Raw genomic sequence first — 21468 nt, forward strand, 5'->3', positions numbered from 1 at the left:
TGTCACGTGACCTTAGCAGGGACAAGGGCAATGATGACAAAGAAAGCAGAGGAAGGTCAAGGAGTGACAGGGGTGGGGGCTGGGGGTGGGGCGTCAGACGTAGGACAGGCCCCTAGCAGAGGGCTCTGAGCAGAGGCCTGGCTGTGTAAAGGAGCTGGCCAGGTCAGGGGAAGAGCACACGGGCAGAGCAGGCAGCGTGTGCAAAGGCCCTGAGGTAGAGAATGTGAGTGCAGAGCGAGCGACAGGGAGAGTGGACGAGGCGAGGTCTGAGACGGGCACTGACCTCGCAGAGACCAGAGCCCAGATCTGTGACTGCACAGTCGCTCTGGCTGCTGGCTGGAGAGGGTCTGTTGGGGGTTAGGAGGAAAAGACGGGAGACCCGCACCAGCTCCTGAAGTCCTGGCAGAGGGACGAGTCCCCGGGAACAGCAGGGCTCAGGGACTGGACGTGGGGCAGGGGTAGAAGAGGACGTGCGCTCGACCCCCTCCGCCCGCCCCCGACCGCCCTGAGCGGCCCAGTGCATGTGGCACCGGTTCCCAAGACGAGGAGGACGGAAAAGAAGAGACTGGGGCTGGAAAGGGCCGGGGGCATCAAGTGCTCGGTTTCCGACATAAGTATGAAATTCCCAGCGAGCGTCAGGCCACGGGCATGTGCCCACTGGGCGCTGGGCAGGGAGCCCGGCCATCGATGGACCCACGGACGGCCTTCCCGGAGACAGGGCTGGAGGAGCTCCTCGCTGAGGCCCCTCCCCACCGCAGCCCCTGAACTGCACCCCACCCCCACCCTACCACTCGAGGCCCATTCAAACGGCACCTCCCCCGGAACGTTCTGTGATCCCAACTGCACACACCCTCGGACATCTCCAAATTCCCCTCGCTTTATCGATGCCTCTGCTTTGGCCGTCTCCACGCCGCTCTCCATCGCACTCCCTGCTTTCCTCCATCGGAGCCTGACCCCGGGAGGGTGGGGTGGCTTCGGTCCCCCCGAGCCCCCAGCTGTGCAGAACTCAGGCCCAGGTAGTCAGCAGGTCCTTCCCAGGTGCATTGTAGCGGGGCCTGCAACCGGGATGGGGCCTGGGCAGCCAGCATCCGGTGGGGTGAGGGCTTCCACAGAGAGCCGGGAGCCGTGCCGAGGCCCCAGCCTGCGCTCCGGGAGCCCACACGTATGGCGGACCCGGGTCCTTCCTGACGCTGGTGAGCTTTCCTGCTCTTGCAGGTACACGGGAGCGGAGCACTGAAATCCAGGCTCCCAGAGAGTTCCGCCAGCCTGCATTCCGCGTCAGACTCCAACCCTTTTGTTTGTGTTCTAGGCGAGCTGGGGCATATTTCACTGATCTGTGCCATTCTCCCTATGGTTCCCTCACCGTACGTCAGCCAACGGCCTCAGACGGGGGCCTGCAAAGTAGCGTCTCTGTCACAGCTCCTCCCCTTCAGCACACTGGCCTTCTGCCAACACTTCCGAATAAGAACGGACGTGATGCAGAGAAGTCCCTGTGCCCCTGATATCACCGGAGTGTGAATACACCCAGTCCTTACCTGGGAGGCTGGTTGCATTTGCAGAATCTTTCAAGAGATCATTTTCATCGTCTCCATCAGTAGTCGGTGCCTAAAACAGAGATCCCCCCTGTAAGCGCGTTTCTGCAGATTCCGCCATCATCTGGGACCAGCTCAGACCTCCTCCTCAACCCTCTATGGTCCATCCATGGCATCCTTCCCTCTGTCTCAGGGACCTCTCCGCTCCTGACCTGTGCCTCTCGACGTCTGCACCGTCATTTGTGTTATTTGTATCTATACCTCGCCAGCTCGAGGCAGGACTCCTTCCCGGCTGCCTCTCCACCAGGGGTTGGGGCACGGCACCTCTCCCAAAGGAGAGGCTCCCCGGACAGGCTACAGCAGCACTGTCCCCCACGTCCCATGCCAGGGTGCGGGTGCCCCCATCTCCTGGGAAAACCGCGGGCCAGAATCCTGGACCCCCCACTTACCAGCTCTGTGACCTTGGACAGATCCTGTAACCCGCGTGGGTATCTGTTTTCCTCCCTCGCGGGCACCACCACCTTAGCTCTGAACCCCGGCTAACGACAGGATCAAACAAGACTGCGGGTACAGGGCTCGGCACCGAGCACATCTGGGCTGGCCCTCAGCCAGCGCCCACCCCGCACCTGGCCACACGGCACAGGCTGTACCCGGAGCCTCTTCCGCCGGTGCCTGGGAAGCCCTGCATCGGCCACATATGAGGTGCGAGGCCGGGGCTCCTTCCCTGGGCTGCTGGCTCCAGGAGGGGCTGAGCCTCCCAGTTTAGCTGGCCCTCAGGGGATTAAGGACCACAGGACAGGCAGCTGGGTGGGAAATTGGATTACCCAAAGATTTGTTAGGCAGCTTCAGAGGTAATCCTCTTTCCAGAAAATTATGACACCGGGAGCCCACAGGGGAAAGGCTCAGATGCACCGAATTTGATTCCGAGCTCAGTGGCGTCTCTCAGATCAGAGACGAGACCTCGGCCACGAGGCACAGGGCGTTCTTCGAGCCAGGCCAGCCAACTCCACAGACCACCGTGGCCGCGACTGTCCTGGGACAACCGAACTGCCCTGACCCCGTCGTACAGAGGCTCGAAGAGAGCACGTGACTGGCCCGTGGCCACATTTCCAGTAAGTGGCAGGGCTGGGATCCGAACCGAGTTCCGTCCGGTGCCAGCCCACAATCCCCAGCCCAGGTGCTGCTGTCCTGGCCACTCACCTGCGTGGAGGGGGGCGCCTCCGTCTTGGCTGGGGGGCTCCTGGGTTCTGCGGGCGGAAGAGTCACAATTAATGATGGACAGACCCCGAACTCTCCCAGAGTAAGCTCGTTGCCGTGTTGGCGAAAAGAACGTTATGCTAGAATAAGCTGGTAGCCAGCCCTAGACAATTAGTTATGTAAGTATATATAAATATTGCATACAAAACTATATATAAATATATAATTAAATTCGTTACATAAATTAAATAGTTACATAAGTTAGGAGATAGCCATAGGTTGCAACAGTCTTTAAAAATAAAGGAGATGGGCCCCTGGGTGGCTCAGTCGGTTGGGCAGCCGACTTCGGCCCAGGTCATGATCTCGCGGTCTGTGAGTTCGAGCCCCGCATCGGGCTCTGTGCTGACAGCTCAGAGCCTGGAGCCTGTTTCAGATTCTGTGTCTCCCTCTCTCTCTCTGCCCCTCCCCTGTTCATGTTCTGTCTCTGTCTCAAAAATAAATAAACGTTAAAAAAAAAATTAAAAAAATAAAAGAAATAAAAATAAAGGAGAAAAATGTTGAGAATATAGTTATACGAAAAATACAAGACAAGGGAGGCTCATACGGTCTGATGTAAAGTCCCTAAAGAAAGAGATTTAGTCCACGGTCATAACACCCTGAACACGCCCGATCTCATCTGATCTCGGAAGCTAAGCAGGGTTGGGCCTAGTTAGTACTTGGATGGGAAGAAAGAGATTTATATCACTGTTTATTATACATTATATACATACATATATATTTACACACAGGGAACAAACAAACAGAACAAGTCACTGGATGGAAGCACTATTGACATTAAAATTTTTTTTTAATTTTTTTTTTAACGTTTATTTATTTTTCAGACAGAGAGACACAGCATGAACGGGGGAGGGGCAGAGAGAGAGGGAAACACAGAATCGGAAGCAGGCTCCAGGCTCTGAGCCATCAGCCCAGAGCCCGACGCGGGGCACGAACCCGCGGACCGCGAGATCGTGACCTGAGCCGAAGTCGGACGCTTAACCGACTGAGCCACCCAGGCGCCCCTTTTTTAATTTTTTAAATGTTTATTTTTGAGAGAGAGACAAAGCGTGAGTGGGGGAGGGGCAGAGAGAGAGAGACAGAGGATCCAAAGGAGGCTCCAGGCTCTGTGCTGTCAGCACAGAGCCAGATATGGGGCTCGAACCCAAAAACCGTGAGATCATGACCTGAGCCCCCCAGGCACCCCAACATTTTAATTTTCTTCTATTCACCTTTCACAATAAAAAATAGTTAAGTTCTCATCCGCCCGGGTGGGTTTGGTAGGCTTTGCCCAGTAAGGGACACGGTCCAGGCACACAGGAGGCCCCCCTTCCTGGGAACAGTATTTCTGCAGAACCCCGCCCCCCCCACCCCGCCACAGGAGGCCAGGCATCAAAGCAAGAGCACCAACATGAGGACAGGCCTTGCGGCAAGCGTGGGCCCGAGGGACCAGGGCCTGAACTGTGACAGGCCACGGGTGGAATGCTCTGGGGTTTAAATATTTTCTTTCCAGCCCATCATTTTTCCGTTGAGAAGTTAAAAACACTACGGAAACAGTTTACACAAAGATACGGAGCCTAACCTGAACCAGGAGTAGGATAAGGGGACAGAGAAGGTGACCACGCTTCTGCTCAGGAGGGAATGTCCAGCAGGACAGTGCTGTCCCCAGGAGGGCAGGAAACACACAGCAGCAGCCCTGGAGGGGACACCAGAGCATGTTCACCATCCCATTGTGCAGAGGAAACAGAGCCCAGAGAGGGAAAGCAGCCAGTCCAAGATCACACAGCCAGTCAGCCCGAGATCAGCCTGGGGAAGACGGGGAGGAGCCAGTGCCCAGCGGAAAACATGCAGCTGCACAGCGGGTGTCGGCCGGCCGAGCACAGGGCACGGGGCACCGACGAGAGCTAAAACCAGGAGTCGGGGCAGCCCTGTCGGGACATACAGCTGACCACAGACGGTCACTCGATCCAGGGCTTCCCAAGCCCAGCCACGTTCCCTTCCTGCGTGGCTCTTTAGATCCCATCCTTGGTCTGTGGCCTCAGAACCTCGGGGCTGGGACCCAGATATCAGGGGTTTTAAAGGCTCTACAGGCGCGCCCGGGTGGCTCGGTCGGTGAAGCATCCGACTTTTGGCTTCGACTCGGGTCGTGATCTCAGGGTCCCGAGTTCAAGCCCCTCGTCAGGCTCTGTGCTGACAGCACGGAGCCCTCTCGGGATTCTCTCTCTCCCTCTCTCTCTGCCCCTTCCCAGCTCGTTTTCTCTTTCTCTCTCTCTCTCAAAATAAATAAACATTATTAAAAAAATACCTTAAAATTAAGTCTCACATAACGAGACTTTTTAAAAGTCTTAGGTGACCTTGATGACCACGGGGCCCTGATTGAGACCATTCTGTCCCCAGAGAGAGAAGGTAAAGTCTTTTGCATTGTTCTGAATAAAAACCATTTCCACTTTACAGACGGACACACCGGGGCTCAAGGGCAGTCAGGCCAAGACCGCCAGGAAAGTACCACGAACGCTGCCGGGACCAGCCTTTGTGGACGGCCACGACGCACCAGCCCCGAGGGGTCCAGGCGCCTGCAGTTCTGTCCCGTTTTACACTCAGCGTCCCCAGGAGGCAGGCACCGTGAGCTCAGGTTTACAAAGACACTGAGGCTCAGAGAGACGTCGCCCACGTCAGGGAGCGCATTGTGCTTTCCTGTTTAGGCAAAAGCATTTCTATTTCCTAACGTCTCCCCCCGGCCGGCGAGTTGGGCGAGAGAAGGAACACACATCCGTGTCCCCGTGTCCCCCGTGTCCCCGCAGCTCCGTATCCCCGTGTCCCTCGTGCCCCTCGTGTCCCCGCGGCCCCGGACGTGGCCGTGGCGGTAACAAGAGCCTGCATTTACGGAGCACCTACCACGTGCCAGCCTCCTACTTCACATGACTTCACAAGTCCAGGCTTCGGGACAGCACTCAGTCACTCTGTCACAGTCCCGTCACTCACCCCCATTCTACAGACGGGGAAACAGCCACAGGGACGTCCAACAACTTGCCCAGTTTTGTAAGAAGTGAGTGACCAATCTTTCGGGCTCTAAGAACGCACTTTTTTTCTTTATTTTAAAACCATCTCTAGATTGAACATTTCTCAGATTCAGAGACTGTATCTTGCTCATCTCTGTGAACCTAGTATTTAACACATTTTTTCTCAAGAACCGTGTAGTTAGTAAAATTTCGATTACGGAGAAGCACTTAGGAAGAAGACTACTTGAAACATGAAGCGTGTTGCCACTGCGGGTTTTCCTCGTGTGACGATTTCCGAGACGACAGGAGGCACTTTCATATTCCTCACAAAATTAGTGAACTAACAGAGACCACACATGAGTTTCGGGCGTTTTTTTCACACGAGTTCTTAAAACAAGAAACTTCTTTCCGTGAACTTGAGGGTTGGTCTGAGTCTGTCTGCTCGGGTTTCGGGACAGAGAAGTCCAGGATAACCTCTCTTAGACACCGTCTCCTCATTTCTGAGCAAGGAGGACAGCTTCCTCCGGGACAGATCACCTGAGATCACATGCGCGGAAAGTACCCCTGCCTGGTGCACGGTATTTGTTTTAAAACGGACCTGGGGTGCCTGGGGGGCTCAGTCAGTTGAGTATCCAACTTCAGCTCAGGTCATGATCTCGCAGTTTGTGGGTTCGACCCCGCGTCGGGCTCTGTGCTGACCACTCAGAACCTGGAGCCCGCTTCGGATTCTGTGTCTCCTTCTGTCTCTGCCCCTCCCCCGCTCACACACTCTCTCTCAAAAATGAATAAACATTAAAATAAATAAATAAATAGATAGATAGATAAATAAATAAAAACTGGCCTCAAGATTGGGAACAAAGAACGTAACAAGTCCTGGGGGCGGGGGTTGCCTGGCTGGCTCAGTGGGTTAAGCGTCCAACTCTTGATTTCAGCTCAGATCTCTCAGATCTCTCAGTTCGTGAGTTCGAGCCCCACATCAGGCTGTGTGCTGGCAGCTCAGAGCCTGCTTGGGATTCTCTCTCTCCGTCCCTCCCGTGCACTCTCTCAAAATAAATAAAGAAACTTTGTAAAAATTTTTTACAAAATCATAACAAGTCCTGGGGATGTGACTCACAGTACAGCGACCACAGTGAACAGTGCCCACATTGCTTTTTTGAAAGTTGCCGAGACTGGATCTTAGAAGTTCCCATCACAAGAAACAGACTGTCTGTAATTATGTGTGATGACGGACAGACGGTGTGATCGTCATTCAGCAACATATACAAATACCAAGTCATTAAGTTGGACATCTGAAACTAATACAACATGATATGTCAATTATATCTCAATAAAACCGGGGAGGTGCAGAGAACATACATTTTTTTCTAAGAAAATATTTTTAAATTGCATATTATGACCAGTTAAGGGCAGGGCTCAGGGGTAGGAGTACAGAGAGCGAAACAAGTGGGCCAAGAATAAAAAGCGGAAAAAGAAAAAAGGAGGCCGAGGTTGCAGAGAGGTGAGGGGACAGGGACAGGGGGAGGAACCACAGAGCCAGACGCCCGCAGGAAGGGGGCCAGGGACAGCTGTCTGCAGGGCCACCCACTCTGGGCTCAGTCCCTGCTTCCCACCTGCCTACACAGGCCACAAACCACCAACCAGAAAGTCAATCACTGCTCCTCCCGTGGTGCAAACACCAAAGCCCTCACGGAGGCGCTGACAGTCCCCTGCGGCCGGGCCCCAAGCACCCCTGGGTGGTCTGCAGAGAGCCCCCTAGTCTGAGGCCACAGGAGAAAACCTCGGGGGAGCAGCTTGGCTGCCGAAGCGTCTCACCCCTTCTTTATGACACGATGGAAAATGGCAATATGGCAACAGCTACATTTTACTTAACTATTCGCATCCTTACTGAGCAAAATTAAAAGTTGGCAACCACAGGGCGCCTGGGGGGCTCAGTCAGTTGAGTATCCAACTTCAGCTCAGGTCATGATCTCGCAGTTTGTGGGTTCAAGCCCCGCATCAGGCTCTGTGCTGACGGCTCAGAGCCCGGAGCCTGTTTCGGATTCTGTGTCTCCCCCTCTCTCTGCCCCTCCCCTGCTCGCACTCTGTCTCTGTCTCTGTCTCTCTCAAAAATGAATGAACCTCTAAAAGTTGGCAACCTTATATGGCCCTAAAGCTCTCTTCAGAAATGTCACAGCCGGTGGAGGCCCAGCGCGCAGGAGTGAGTGCACCGGGCAGCGTGCAGGCAGGGCTCACCGGTGCGGCCCCCCCGGGTGGTGGGACACACGTGTGCAGGTGCCTGGGGCCGCTGGACCGGGGAGGCGAGTGAGCGGCCAGGCGTGGGGGTCAGCTGGCGGCCGCCCTGGGAGGCCCCTCGGGGCACAGCCTCTGCAGAAACCTGTGCCCGACGGGCTCCTGAACCCCGGCCGTTCCCACCTGGGCTCGGGGAGGCCCCCAGCTCCGGCCTCGGGACACCCCAAGGGCTCCTGTGCCCGCAAGCCCCGGCACCCGCCCGGGGCCAGGCCGCACGCGGGGAGCATGCTGGGGGAGCGGGTCCGAAGGGCTGCCCAGGCCCCCGCCCCACGCTGGCTCTGCAAAGGGGCTCGCTCGATGCCACCCTGTCGGGGCCGCGGGAGGAGGGGCCTGGAGGGCGGCCTCCCGCTCGAGAGGGGCTGACCGCCGCCTGCGAGAGTTGTCAGGGGACACTTGGCCTCCCGGAGAAGCTCGGGGGGGTGGGGGGGATCCAAGCCGCACGGGCCCTCTCCACCCTGCACCAGCCCCCCCTGCCTGGAACAGGCCTTCCGGCACCTGCCTCATCCCAAGCCACCTTGTGCAGGTGCTGGACCTTCTGCTCGCTGCACGGCCGGCCTGCTGTCCCCTTCTCTGTGGGGACAGTCCCACACACCCTCCAGGACACGACACAACCCCTCCCCCCACCCCCGTGAAGCTTCCCCGGCTCTGTCTGGGCCACGGCCCCACAACGCCCCGTGTGCGGAAGGACGTCTCCTCTCCAGCCTCGTGCAGACTTTCACCAGGGCTCTCGGTCCCGGCCGGCCTGGCGGCCGCACAAGACAGCCACCGGACCTCCAGGCTCCGACACGCCGGGACAGGAGACAGTACGTGCCCGGCCATGAGCAGACAGGCAAAGCGACACTGGGCGTGCTCATCGACACCCGCCTGCCCTGCGGGACCCGGGCACAGAGCACCGAGCAGGGCAGCCGGGACCCACGCGCACAGAGGACACGCCGGGTGCACGCGTTGGCTCCCCGACCCACGCGGGTGTGACGGCACCGGAAGCCGGGACGGACTGGCAGAAAGTACGTCACCAGGAGCATTTCGGAAAACAGGCTGCAGCTCGTTTTACAGACGACTCCCCGAAGGGAACGAGACGCACCACAGCGTCCCCACTTTCCACACGGCCCGGCCGAGGCTCTGACGGGTCACCAGCCCTGACTCCGCGCTCCGCCGTGCTCCCCACGACCCCCGCGTCCCCCAGAGGTCAGCACCCCCAGGCCGAGGCCAGGGGGCAGGCGCGGCCTGCACGCGGGGGTCCTGCGCTTGGGGAGCGCCCTGATGCCAGGGCACAGACAAGCCCAACAGCCCTGGGACTGTGCTGGCGGTGGGGCGCTAACCCTCACGCCCACGGCGCTCCCTGGTGTCCAGCCCAAACCCCCTGGCTCTGCCCTCCACAGCGGGGGACCAGCTGGCTGTCTCTCGGCGTCTTTACCGCTGGGGCTCTGGAGACCCCCCGAAACCACACACGCACAGGACGGGGTCTCCGCGCTTCCGAGGCTGATGCGAGAAGCAGCCAGGTGCGGTGTGTGAGCCCCACACTCGCTCCAGCCACAGGAACGACAGCGAAAACGTCAGAGGCTGTCCTCGGGGCTGGCGCTGCCTCTGTGGGGACGGGGTCAGTCATTTAAAGAAGGACATCCGCCAGTGAGACCCGGTGCAGGAAAAGGCAGCCAGACGGGGAGCCCCGCGGGTCGGGCCGGCTGCACCACAGCCTGGAAAGAGAAAGGCAGGCGGATGCGGGGCCGGAGGCCCACAGAGCAGACCAGCCGACGGGCTCGGGTTACCCCGGGGGGCAGTGCTGGGTTGACACGAGGAAGAACTTTCTTCTTGAACAGACACTCCTCCAAAGAAGATGCACCCGTGGCCAGAAGCACACAGAAAGTTGCTCAACACCACTAATCATTACGGAAAAGCAAATCAAAACCACAGTACTGCCTCACGGCAGTGGGACGGCGAGTCTCAAAACAAACAAACAAACAAAACCAGAAAATAACAAGTATCATGAGGATGTGAAGAAACTGGAACCCTGTTCGTTGCTGATAAGAACGCAAAACGGTGCGGGGGCGCCTGGGTGGCTTAGGTGAGCAGTTGAGCGTCTGACTCTTGATTTCGGCTCAGGCCACGATCTCACGGTTTGTGGGTTCGAGCCCCGTGTCGGGCTCTGCACTGACAGTGTGGAGCCTGCGTGGGATTCTCTCTCTCCCCGTCTGCCCCTCCGCTGCTTGCACCTGCACACACGCTCTCTCTCAAAATAAACTTAAAGAAAGAAGAATGCTGGGGCGCCTGGGTGGCTCAGTCGGTTAAGCGGCCGACTTCGGCTCAGGTCACGATCTCGAAGTCCGTGAGTTCGAGCCCCGCGTCGGGCTCTGTGCTGACGGCTCAGAGCCTGGAGCCTGTTTCAGATTCTGTGTTTCCCTCTCTCTCTGCCCCTCCCCTGTTCATGCTCTGTCTCTCTCTGTCTCAAAAATAAATAAACGTTAAAAAAAAAAATTAAAAAAAAAAAGAGAGAAGAATGTAAAATGGTGCAGCCACTGTGGAAAACAGCCCGATAGTTCCTCAAAGAATTAAAAATAGAGCTACTATGTGATTCAGCAATTCCACTTCTGGGTCTGTACTCAACAGAACGGGAAGCAGGGGACCGAACAGATACATACACATCGTGTTCACAGCAGCATTTTTCACAACAGAGATAAGGTGGAAGGAACCCAAGGGCCCGACCACAGAGGAGCAGTTATGCAAGACGTGGTGTCTTCACACGATGGAATATTATTCAGCCTCAAACAGGAAGGAGATTCTGACACGTGTTACACAGATGAACTCGACGCTACGGCAACAGGCCAGTCACGGGGACAGCCGCGGGGTGTCCACTTATATGAGGCCCGGCAGCAGCGAAACGCACAGAGGCGACGGCGACACCAGGGGCGGGGGCGGGGGCGCTGTTTAACGGGGACAGGGTTTCAGTTTCGCAGGATGAAGAGTTCTGGGACACGGATGGCGTGACAGCCGCACAGCGGTGTGGACGTGGGGACGTACTTTCATTCTAATACACTTACAAACGGTCACCATGTAAATTTTAGGTTATGTGTACAAATTGCACCACGATTAAGCATTTCTAAAGAGAAAGAACTTTCCAGCGAAGCAATCTCTTGGAGCCGTTTGCGACCATCTGGATCCAGGGGTTGAGCGAAGAGGTGTGCGCCCAAAGCATTTCCCGCACACGAGGCTGCGCGCAGCTCTCTCCCCTCGCAAAGGCTCCGGGGCCCCGGTCGGGTTCAGCAGTCAGAAGAGGAGCGTGTTTGGGCTCCAAGTGTGTACAAACCGAACCATGGACAGGTCACCACAATCTGGCCTGAGGGACGTCCCCATGGATTTAAACGGTCCCCCTAAGTACGAGAGAGGGCTCGGGCCTCCCTCCCCACCCGAGTCCTTGCGGGAAATAGGCTTTGGGAAGAGGGTCCGGCAGAAACCTGCCTGCTGCCCCTGACGGACGGGTGCCGGGAAAAGGGCCGGCGGAGATCTGAGCCTGCACCGGACGCTAAGCGCATCCAACTAGGAAGAGCCCACGGCAACTCGTCGGGCTCCCCCGGGACACGAGAGGCACGGGCCTCGTGTGGCAAAGCAGGGGGGAAGGGGGAACGCCGCGTCTCTTCCGGGGGAAGAACACCAACCTCTGTGTGCGAGCCTTCCCCCCGGGGCTGCAGTGCGAGGACGTGCCAGCCAGGTGGGGCTGGGCAATCGCTTTTTTCCCCTCATTTCTACCTTTTCCTCTTTATCCACATGTCTTCCCTTTTTTGTTTTACTTGCCTGGCATTTAAGAACAACTCATTTGTTTCGATGGTGCTTCTGGGGTAACGAGAGCTCAGCCCGAAGCCCGTGTGGAAGCCGTTCTATAATGGAAACACTGCAAACAATGGAGTGGGCTGCTGCAGTGGGTAGTGAGCTCTCCACCTCTGGATGCATTCAACCAGAGGCTGGACGGCCTCTCCACGCACTGCGATCTGAGAAGTTCCTGCGCTGGCTCTGGGTCTGCTGAATGCTAACCGTTCACAGCAAGGAATCAAGATGTCTCAAGACATCTCAAATCGTTTCCTCAGGAAAAAGGCAAGGCAGCCGTGTTGGCCTGCTGCTCGGAGTTCGGGAGGCACCAGCAGAACGAGGAGCATCAGGCCAAGCAGCTTCCTCTGCAAAAGCAGGACTGGAGATGGCAAGTGGGGGACAAGGGCCACTGTTCCCAGAAGCCTGGTTTGCTTCTTCGCCGTGAGAGCGTACTAACTTGATGAAAATTTCGGAAGTAAAGACAAGACACTGGGGGCACCTGGGTGGCCCGGTGGTTGAGCGTCCAACTCTTGATCTCGGCTCAGGTCGTGATCCCAGTGTCATGAGTTCCAGCCCCACGTCCTGCTCTGTACTGATAGTGTGGAGCCTGCTTCCGAGTCTGTGTCTCCCTCTCTCTGCTTCTCCCCCTCTCTCTCTCTCTCTCTCTCTCTCTCTCTCTCTCTCTCAAAAGAAATAAACACTTAAAAAAACATTAACCATGCAGTTACCACACAATACATTTCCAAAAGTATTTAATGTGAGAATGCTCACAGTATTCTCCCCCCCACTCACACACATATTTAAGGAAAGGAAAGAAACCTATGAAAATGTTCTCTCTCACTGGTTTTCTCTAGGTGGCAAAAATACTGATGATAATTTTTCTCATATTTTTGCAGAATTTTTCATGTTCTATCACAACCACAGTAATTTCAATCATTCCCCAAAGGCAATTATTTTTACCTGTAACATCTTTTTTTTTAATGTTTGTTTATTTTTTTTTTAACGTTTATTTATTTTTTTTTCTTTTTTCTTTTTTTAATTTTTTTTTTTTTTTAACGTTTATTTACTTTTGAGACAGAGAGTGACAGAGCATGAATGGGGGAGGGTCAGAGAGAGAGGGAGACACAGAATCGGAAGCAGGCTCCAGGCTCTGAGCCGTCAGCACAGAGCCCGACGCGGGGCTCGAACTCACGGACCGTGAGATCATGACCTGAGCCGAAGTCAGACGCTTAACCGACCAAGCCATCCAGGCGCCCCAACGTTTATTTATTTTTGAGAGAGAGGGAGACAGAGCATGAATGGGGAGGGTCCGAGAGAGGGAGGCACAGAATCTGAAACGGGCTCCAGGCTCTGGGCTGTCAGCACAGAGCCCGACGCGGGGCTCAAACCCACAAACTGTGAGATCATGACCTGAGCCGAAGTGGGACACTTAATCGACTGAGCCACCCAGGTGCCCCCTAATGTTGGTTTATTTTTAAGAGGGAGGGAGAGAGACAAAGCATGAGCTGGGGAGGGGCGGAGAGAGAGGGAGGCACAGAATCTGAAACGGGCTCCAGGCTCTGAGCCGTCAGCACACAGCCCGACGCGGGGCTCGAACCCACGGACCGCGAGATCACGACCTGGGCCGAAGTCGGTCGCTCAACTGACGGAGCCACCCAGGCGCCCCTGCCTTTAACATCTTTTTAAAACTAGGAAATATTAGTAACTGTGGTTCACTAAATACAGCCACAGATTCTCCGAGGCGCCCCAGCTGTGGAGCGATCCCCCCCCTCCCCCGGCACCGCTCGCGTCCCAGTGGCCGCGGGACAGCAGCACGCGTCGCCAGGGACCCACAGGCAGCACAGGAGAGGCCGGGCTGGCCTCTCTCCAAAGGCGCTGCTGTTTCAGCCCTGGTTTTGGGCTGACTTTGCTAAGACCGGGGTACCCGCCCAAACCCCACTCGGTACCTGTCCACGGGGCACCCGCGGCCTCTGGGCTCCACGCGCTCCAGGAGCCGTGCCCAAACTCCTCCCGGGCCCGGACCTGCACCCTGTGCCTCGCGCCTCTCCAGGCGTCGTGGATGATGCAGTGATGCTGGAGCTCCTTGACCTGGGGTGGGGGGAGGGGGCTCGGGTCGGCGGCTCCCCGGGGACGGCGTGCCCTCGGCGCCCCGCGCCCCAGCTGCACCGTCTCGGGCCCCGTGAGCAACTTGGCCGCACCGTCAGCCCTGCGGCCCAGAGTGGGCCGGGCCCCCCGCCCCTGCAGGCGGAAGCGGTATGTCGCGCCCACAGAAGCCCGCCTGTCACACCCGCGGCACACCTGCCTCCCCGGGCCACGCTCATCCTCCCACACAGAGCCTCGAAGCGGAGGGCCCCATGCCATCATTCCTGCCTGACGGACGGGACGACGGAGGCTCAGAACGGTTCGGGGACTCACCCACAGCCACTCGGGCGGCGACTCACAAAGCAGGACCCGGAGCCGCGTTATTCTTTCCAGAACCTTCCCACTGCCCCCGAGGACCCAGCGCCCTTCTCCGTCCAGAAGTCGAAGGAGAACTTACCATCCACGTTGTGAACGTCTTCGACCGCTCCGCCCGGTATCGGAGCTCAAACTGCAGCCTGTAGAAGTAGGAGTTCCAGGACGGGGGGTCCCGCCAGGTGACCCTGAGCCAGCGGGGGTTTCCGGGCACAGCAGTGACGGTGACATTGACAGGCGGGTCAGGCTGCACTGTGGGGAAAGAGCAGGCACGCTCGAGCCCGAGCCGGGGAGCGGGCAGGACCCCAGCCCAGCCCCCTCTCCCTCCCCCCTCCCCCAGCCCCCTTCCCCTCTGGCAAGTAAGGGCCCAGAGGCACCAGCCCAGCAGACCCCACAGCCAGCCCCTCCCTGCCCCCCACGAAGTCTCGAGGGGCCCTCGGTCAGAGGGGACAGAGGCAGCTGAGGGCGGGGGTCCCAAAGAGCCTACTCACGGATTCCGTAGCCCTCAAACGTTTGGGGATGGCTGGACTTGCTCCCAGCAGCGTTGCTGACGCACAGGGACACCACGTACAAGGAGTTGTCCCCCTCGGGGACTGCCAGCTGGCAGGAGAAGGTCTGCGGCCCCGGAAAGTACTGGCACGGCTCCTCTGAGTCTCCCATGGGGCTGGTCCCGCTGCACACAGGACACGCAGCCTCACCACCAGCTCCTGCCCCTTCTGGGAGGGGGGTGGGCAGCCGGGCACACCGCCTCCCGCAGGCCGAGTGCTCTTGAGCCTTCCCCCCCTCCCCCTCGCCTCAGGGGACCAGGACAGCCTTCACGGTCAGGTCAGTGCGGGGATCAAGGCCAGGCCCGGTCACGATCACTATCACCATCACGAGGAGGGAGAGAGTTTCTGGCAGGCCGACGAAATATTCACATATTCGAGGTGAGTCAGATCGGGGCCTACCTGGCTCGGAGGCCTGAGACTTCCCCACTTATGACATGTGTGGGCATGCAAGGCCCCAGCAGCCACTCGCCCTGCCTCAGGGGGACAGATCACTGCTGATTCAGGTTTAGACCCCGGGCCCAGGGCAAATTCTCTCCTTCTGGGAAACCTGCTCCTGCGTTCCCAGTGGGAGTCATCGCCTCTTTCCCTCCAACACCATCCTACCTCCATCCGGGGTGGGGGTGGGGGGGGTGGGGGGGGTGGGGCTCTAGTAAGCGCCTAGCCCAAGGCTCTTGCTGACCTCACCCAGCGCTCGAGGGAAGGACCGGGGAGACAGAACAGGGGGTGAGGGTGTCCCCACGTGCACGTGCCTCTTCCCAGGGGCCCGTGTGATCCCCCCAGGCGCAGGGCCCTGTGGCGGCTCCCCCCCCCGCCTCGGTCAATTCAGGAGGGGGCCCAGGTGCCAGCAGCTGCTGGAGGGAAGCATGAGCCCCCACACAAAGTCCGGCAGCTCAAGCGTCACCTGGGTCAGCCCTCTGCCCAGAGCAGGCTGCGCACAAACACCTGCCAGGCCCCAAACTGTCACCCGAACGACCCGGCTGTAGGTTCCAGATGGTCCCGATTCTCCCCATGGGCGGCGGTGCCTCTGCAGACAGGCATCTACACAGCTCTACGTGGAGCCCGAAGCATTAATATTAGCACGCGACACTCTGCAGACAGACCCGGCAGAGACCGGTCCCCCGGTGCAGTCACTGCTTGGGTTTCCTGACGCTCTGAAAACTCAGCTCAGACTCCCTTGCAAACGCCCGGAGCAAGGGCTGAGGCTCTGGGACCGAGAGGGACTACCCAGAGGGTCATCTTCCACCTCCTGCCCCAGCCCCGCTCCCCCAGGCCCCAGCCTGCTCCTCTCCAGGCCTTTCTAGTGGAAGGAGCCTGATAAAGGCTCCCAGTCAAGGCGGATAAGGAGCCGGAGCCGATAAGGAGCTCTCCTGGCATTGGGACCTCTCTCCCTGGGGGCAACGCCCAAGATCTGGCATTTTGAATAAAACCAGACAGGCTGGGATGTGATTCCTAGGAGAGCAACTACCAGCAAGATGGCCTCAAACAAGTTAATCAGTCTCTCAACTCAGCTCCTCCGTCTGCTAAACAAGGAAAATGACCCCCCGCTGGTGGCGTGGCCCCGCCCCGGCCAGTCCCCGCTCCCTCCTCCCCACCCAAAGGATGACTTTGCACTGACGACATAGGTGTCTGGGAACTGCTGGCCGCCAGTGCCCCCCGCGGGGCCGCTAGCGGGGGGGGGGGCGCAATGAGGATGCAGACACACACCCCGACCCAGATACTCACAACTTCCTCACCAGAAGCGTGGCCCTGGTCGTCCCGGAGGGGGGGCTCCGAGGACCCCACTCACAGGCCACCTTGCTGAGGGGGCTCTTCCGGAAGCAGGTGATCTGGGGCTCCTCGGGAGGGGCTGGAGGGAAAGGGTGGCCAGTGTGAGGGGGGCACGGCCCTGAGGCCAAACAGCCCCCCCCATACACTCACTCATTCAATCTCTGCAACAACTCCAAGCAAGTAAAAAATTAACCACATTTGGGGCGCCCGGGTGGCTCAGTCGGGTGAAGTGTCTGACTTCAGCTCAGGTTATGACCTTGGATCTCGCCGTTTGTGACTTCGAGCCCGGCGTCGGGCTCTGTGCTGACAGCTCAGAGCCTGGAGCCTGCTTCGGATTCTGTGTCTCCCTCTCTCTCTGCTTCTCCCTCGCTCATTCTCTCTCTCTCTCTCCCAAAAATAAATAAATATTAAAAAAAAAAAATTAAAAAGGGGCGCCTGAGTGGCTCAGTTGGTTGAGCGTCTGACTTCAGCTCAGGTCATGATCTCACGGTTTGTGGGTTCGAGCCCCACGTCGGGCTCTGTGCTGACAGCCTGGAGCCTGGAGCCTGCTTTGGAGTCTGTCTCTCTCTCTCTCTCTCTCTCTCTCTCTCTCAAATAAATAAAAAACATTAAAAAAATTTAAAAAATTAACCACATTTGCCAGCGAGGACACGGAGGGGACAGACAGAGGTTAAGCCGTGAAGGAAGAGCTGTCAACCAGGTCTCGGCCTCGGGCAGCAGGGTGGGGTCCCTGTCAGCCACGCGCCCCCACCCATGAGGAGCCTCCTCCAGTCTCAGTGCTGGCAGATGTCAGTGGGTCTTCCCCTGTAGGTGTCGGGCCAAAGAAATAACAGCAGTCGAAAGGGACAGCCGGGGCGCTCTGAGCACACAACTGACCTTCCACCAGCAAAGGCACAGTTCCAGCCAGGCGGCCGTCGCGGTAACAGGAGTAGTTTCCAGAGTCGCTGAGCTGCACCGACCTCAGAAGAAGCCTCCCTCCCACGTCAGCACCGCGTTCCTGCTGTGAGCCTGGGACCCGATTCCTCAGCAGCCAGTGAACCGTGGCACTGTCTCCAGTCTCCTCACCCGGGCAGGTCAGGGTCACGTTGGCCCCAGGCCGGGCGGTCACCACATCACTCAGCACCTCTGGGCACATAGAGGACACCCCGTAAGCCCACAGCAACCAGGAAGGACTCTGCTTCTGACACGAGAAGCCACAGGAGTCAGAACTGCCCACCTGTTGAGACCGCCCGCCGGCCGGCCCCCCGGGCCACAGCTACCTCGGCCCAATTAGGGCAACGGCCTCCCACCCCCCCACCCCCGAAGCCGCCCCGGCCCCCAACTCCTTCGGTTAGAAAACCCATCGAGGCTTGGTGTTGTCCCCGCGTGAGTCCCCAGCGTGAGGCGCACAGGGACTTCTGCCTCCTGGTCCCCCACCCCCCCACTCCCCACGCGACTTCCTGTGTCAGGTCTCAGCCTGACTATCCCCTCCCTGAGGCCGTCCCTCAGCCCCCAGCTGGACTAGGCCCCCCGGCTGCTGTCTCCCTCACGCTATCTCCCATCCCACACTGAGGGCGGCGGGTCCTTTCCAGGGTTTTCTATGTCGCAGCGTGGCTCTCGACTTTCTCACGTGCAGCGCTGGGTCATTTGCCCAAGACTCCCCCCGAGAGGTACTCGGACGTGTCACACGTGTCCTTTTGCTTCAGGACTGAACACACAGTCCAGTGTGTTTAAGCCGAAGGTCCCCTGATGGGCATGTCCGGTCCACATGATGACTTGCACGTGCGCCCGAATGAGGTTATGCTTAGAAGACCAGACCCACCCAACACTTTTTTTTTTTAAGACTTACTTCATTTTTAAGCAATCTCTACACCAAAGTGGGGCTTGAACTCATGGCCCTGAGATCAAGGGTCACATGCTCCAACCAGGCAGCCAAGTTCATTTTTTTTATTTTTAAGATTTTCTTTTTACCACTCGACACTTTTGATCACCACATCCAGTTCTACTTTTCCGTTTTCCACCGACAACGCGGCTCTAGGGATAAAACTTCACACGGACGTCAAGCTCACGCACAAATCGCCAGCACCGTGGGAAGGAGGACGAGACCCTGCCACGCGGACTGCCTGCTGGTGTGCGTGGTGCTTACAGCACCCTACAGACGGGAGGCCGCATGCGGGTCCAGGTGGAGGTCAGGGGCTCACGCTTTCACTGGCACCTTCACAGGACACCGTCCCCATCCCCAACCATGACTGCGAGACGGTGAGCTCCCGCTAGCACTCATCAAAGAACTTGGTAGGTGCTTAGTAAACGCTTAATGTAGGGTGCCTGCGAGGCACCCTCGGGCACAGGGGCTCCACACAGAAAGCACCCCCCCCACCCCGTGCTGCGTTCCCACCGTGCCCCGGGAAGCCCCACGCTGGGCAGCGGGGAGCCTGGCACAACCAGGAGACGCTGTGGAGCCGGAGGGAGCCCCCTTCTGCACTTGCCGGCTCTGGGGGTCACCTCCCCCCACCCCGCCCACGGAAGCTCCTGCCGCGTGTGGGACCAGCCTGAACGACGGGCTGTTCCTTCCCCGCTCGCTCTAACAATGGCAAAGCACTGGCAAGCTCAGAGAAATAGCAAATAAATAGGCTTTTCTTCTCGTCCACAAAAACAGAGCTCTGGGAGCAGCGTGAGGGCCTCCCTCTGACAAGGAGCTTGAGTAATGGTTTTCTGAATCTTTAAAACTGAGTCACTGTTTTTTTTTTGTTTTTTTTAAATGAGGGTGATTAATTATAAACCAGCTATTGGCAACTATTGCTTGTTCCAGTCCTTCTTCAAAAGATGTCTCTTCTAGGGGCACGTGGCTGGCTCAGTAGGTACAGCCTGCGACTCTTGATCTCAAGGTCATGGGTTCAAGCCCCACGCTGGGCAGAGCCTACTGAAAAAAAACTGTGCAAGGTACATTTCTTGCAAAACCTGTGAACAGCACTGTGTTAACTGTGCTTCTGAAAGCAGTACGCACTGGACAGACAGACAGACAAGAAAGACCGACAGGAAACAAACATGCTGAAGCCAACCCAGCCCCCCACTCAGCCCCACGCCTGACGAGGCTCTGAGCCGGGCCGTGGCACCGCGTGGCCGAGCGGGAGCCTCGGGGCCCCTGGCCTCCTGCCACGTCCGCCCAGCCCTACAGGGGCTGAGACTAGAGTGATCTCCTCCCGTCTTCCTCTACTTTGGGGATTTTCTACGAGCCGCGTCACTCTCAGAATGAACGTGTACAGGTACTTAAGACAAAGAAGCTACATAGCCTGGGTCTGTCCAAGTCATTCAGCCTCAGGAGGAGGGAAGGTGGGGCAGAGAACAAGGGGACAGGGGACAGGAAAGGGTGACAGTAGGCTCCTTCAGGTGGGGGAGAGTGCATTCCCCCGCCCTCGGGCCCAGTGCTCCCTCACTGCCCTGGGGCCCTCAGCCCCGCTGGCCCCAACCCCTGGGCCACTCAAGGTCATGGTCCCTCCCCGCGTGCCTCTGTTTGTCTGCTCCCTGGAGCAGCCAGGAACCCCCCCTCCCAAAGCAAGTCTCCCTGAGAGGGAAGGGCCAAAGGAAAGAGACACAGCGGGTGAGCAGAGTGCCCCCGAGAGTCCCTTCTTGTTCAGTCGCTCCCCCCGCCCCCCGGCGATGGGGCGCCAGGCGGAGCTGACCCTGCGCACCGCACCGACGCTGAACAGGCAGCACCCCTGTAGCACCTGCCAGCTGTGTGGGGCCAGGGCCCGCCCTCCTGAAGAACTCAGGATGGTTGTGCCCGTCCTGTGCCAGGTCACAAGTGCTCAGGGAGCGCTAACAGCAAACACCTACTATGCACCAAGCCTCCTCTTTGTCCACACTGCCATCCTCGAACCCCACACAAAACCCTGCAGGGAACCTACGACGGCCTGTAATACAGGCCGCCCTGACATAAACATCAGGATGTGTGGAGGGATCCAGGGAGGGGACTCTGAGTGGGGGGGGGTCTGACCAGTGGAGCCACAGGGAGGGGCATCCCATCAGGACGCAACAGCTGGAAAAGGCACCAAACAGAAAGGCCACAGAGGGCAGCAGCGGGGGTCCTCAGGGGCCGAGACAGAAGCCAGGAGAGCGGGAGGCTCCAGCCCCAGCCCCTGACGGGAGCCAGCCCTATCTTTCCTTCTGTGTACCCTCCAATCACCTGGAGAACAAACCAGCTGTCCCCCCCTCCCCTCCGGCTCCACCAGGACGTGCCATAGAGTCAGGGGAGGGGAGGCGGGCAGTCCAGGGCCGGGAGCTTTCTTCCTTCTTCCCACAGCTAGTGTCAGACGCACGACGGCACCCTGCTCCCCAGCTTCCTGTGAAGGAAAGGGTCCCGCAGAGGCCGCAAGACGTCACCGGGGCCCAATATCTGCAGAGTATCCGCTCCCGAAAACAAGCTCCAACATCTCCTCCCCGAATGCCAGGCACTCGTGGGCCGACAGGGGCAGCCCGGCGTGGAGGGGACAGGAGGCCCGAGCCCATCCCCGGTCTCATCAACGATTCACAGGCCCCGGCCAAGCCCCAGTCTCTGTCTGTGAAGTCTGAAGGTCCCTCCCTACTGCCCCCACTCCTGCCTCTGGCATCTTGCCACGTGGGGTCGTCAGCTCTGGGAGGTCAGGAAGCACGTCTATTATCTGTCTCAGCTTGAAAACACACAATTGACAGATTTATTATTTAATACTTGATGACTTTGCTTTGGACAGGGATGTAGCCGGACCCCTGTGCCCTGAGACAAATGCTTGTCTTCCCCCCGCGAAGCCCTAAGGGAGGGGGTCCACAGCCTCCCTGCCTCCCCTTCCTCAAGAGGAAGAGAGCTGAGGCCCTATAGCCCCACGCAAGCCCACT

General features: G+C 58.2%; 1 protein-coding gene across 2 annotated transcripts in view; it reads right to left on the reverse strand.

Annotated features, from left to right (window-relative positions):
• Positions 1 to 21468, reverse strand: part of IL6R (interleukin 6 receptor) — a 45430-nt gene that overhangs the window by 13471 nt on the left and 10491 nt on the right. For both annotated transcript variants that reach the window (XM_042926027.1, XM_042926026.1), the window contains exons 2-8: positions 17497 to 17745; positions 16576 to 16699; positions 14797 to 14978; positions 14391 to 14557; positions 13798 to 13939; positions 2733 to 2779; positions 1536 to 1605 (exon numbers count right to left, since the gene is read on the reverse strand). In XM_042926027.1, coding sequence (XP_042781961.1) covers positions 1536 to 1605; positions 2733 to 2779; positions 13798 to 13939; positions 14391 to 14557; positions 14797 to 14978; positions 16576 to 16699; positions 17497 to 17745 — 981 coding nt within the window. The remainder of the gene's footprint in view (positions 1 to 1535; positions 1606 to 2732; positions 2780 to 13797; positions 13940 to 14390; positions 14558 to 14796; positions 14979 to 16575; positions 16700 to 17496; positions 17746 to 21468) is intronic.

The sequence above is a fragment of the Panthera leo genome, chromosome F3 (genome assembly GCF_018350215.1).
Source record: "Panthera leo isolate Ple1 chromosome F3, P.leo_Ple1_pat1.1, whole genome shotgun sequence".
Lineage (NCBI taxonomy): Eukaryota > Metazoa > Chordata > Mammalia > Carnivora > Felidae > Panthera > Panthera leo.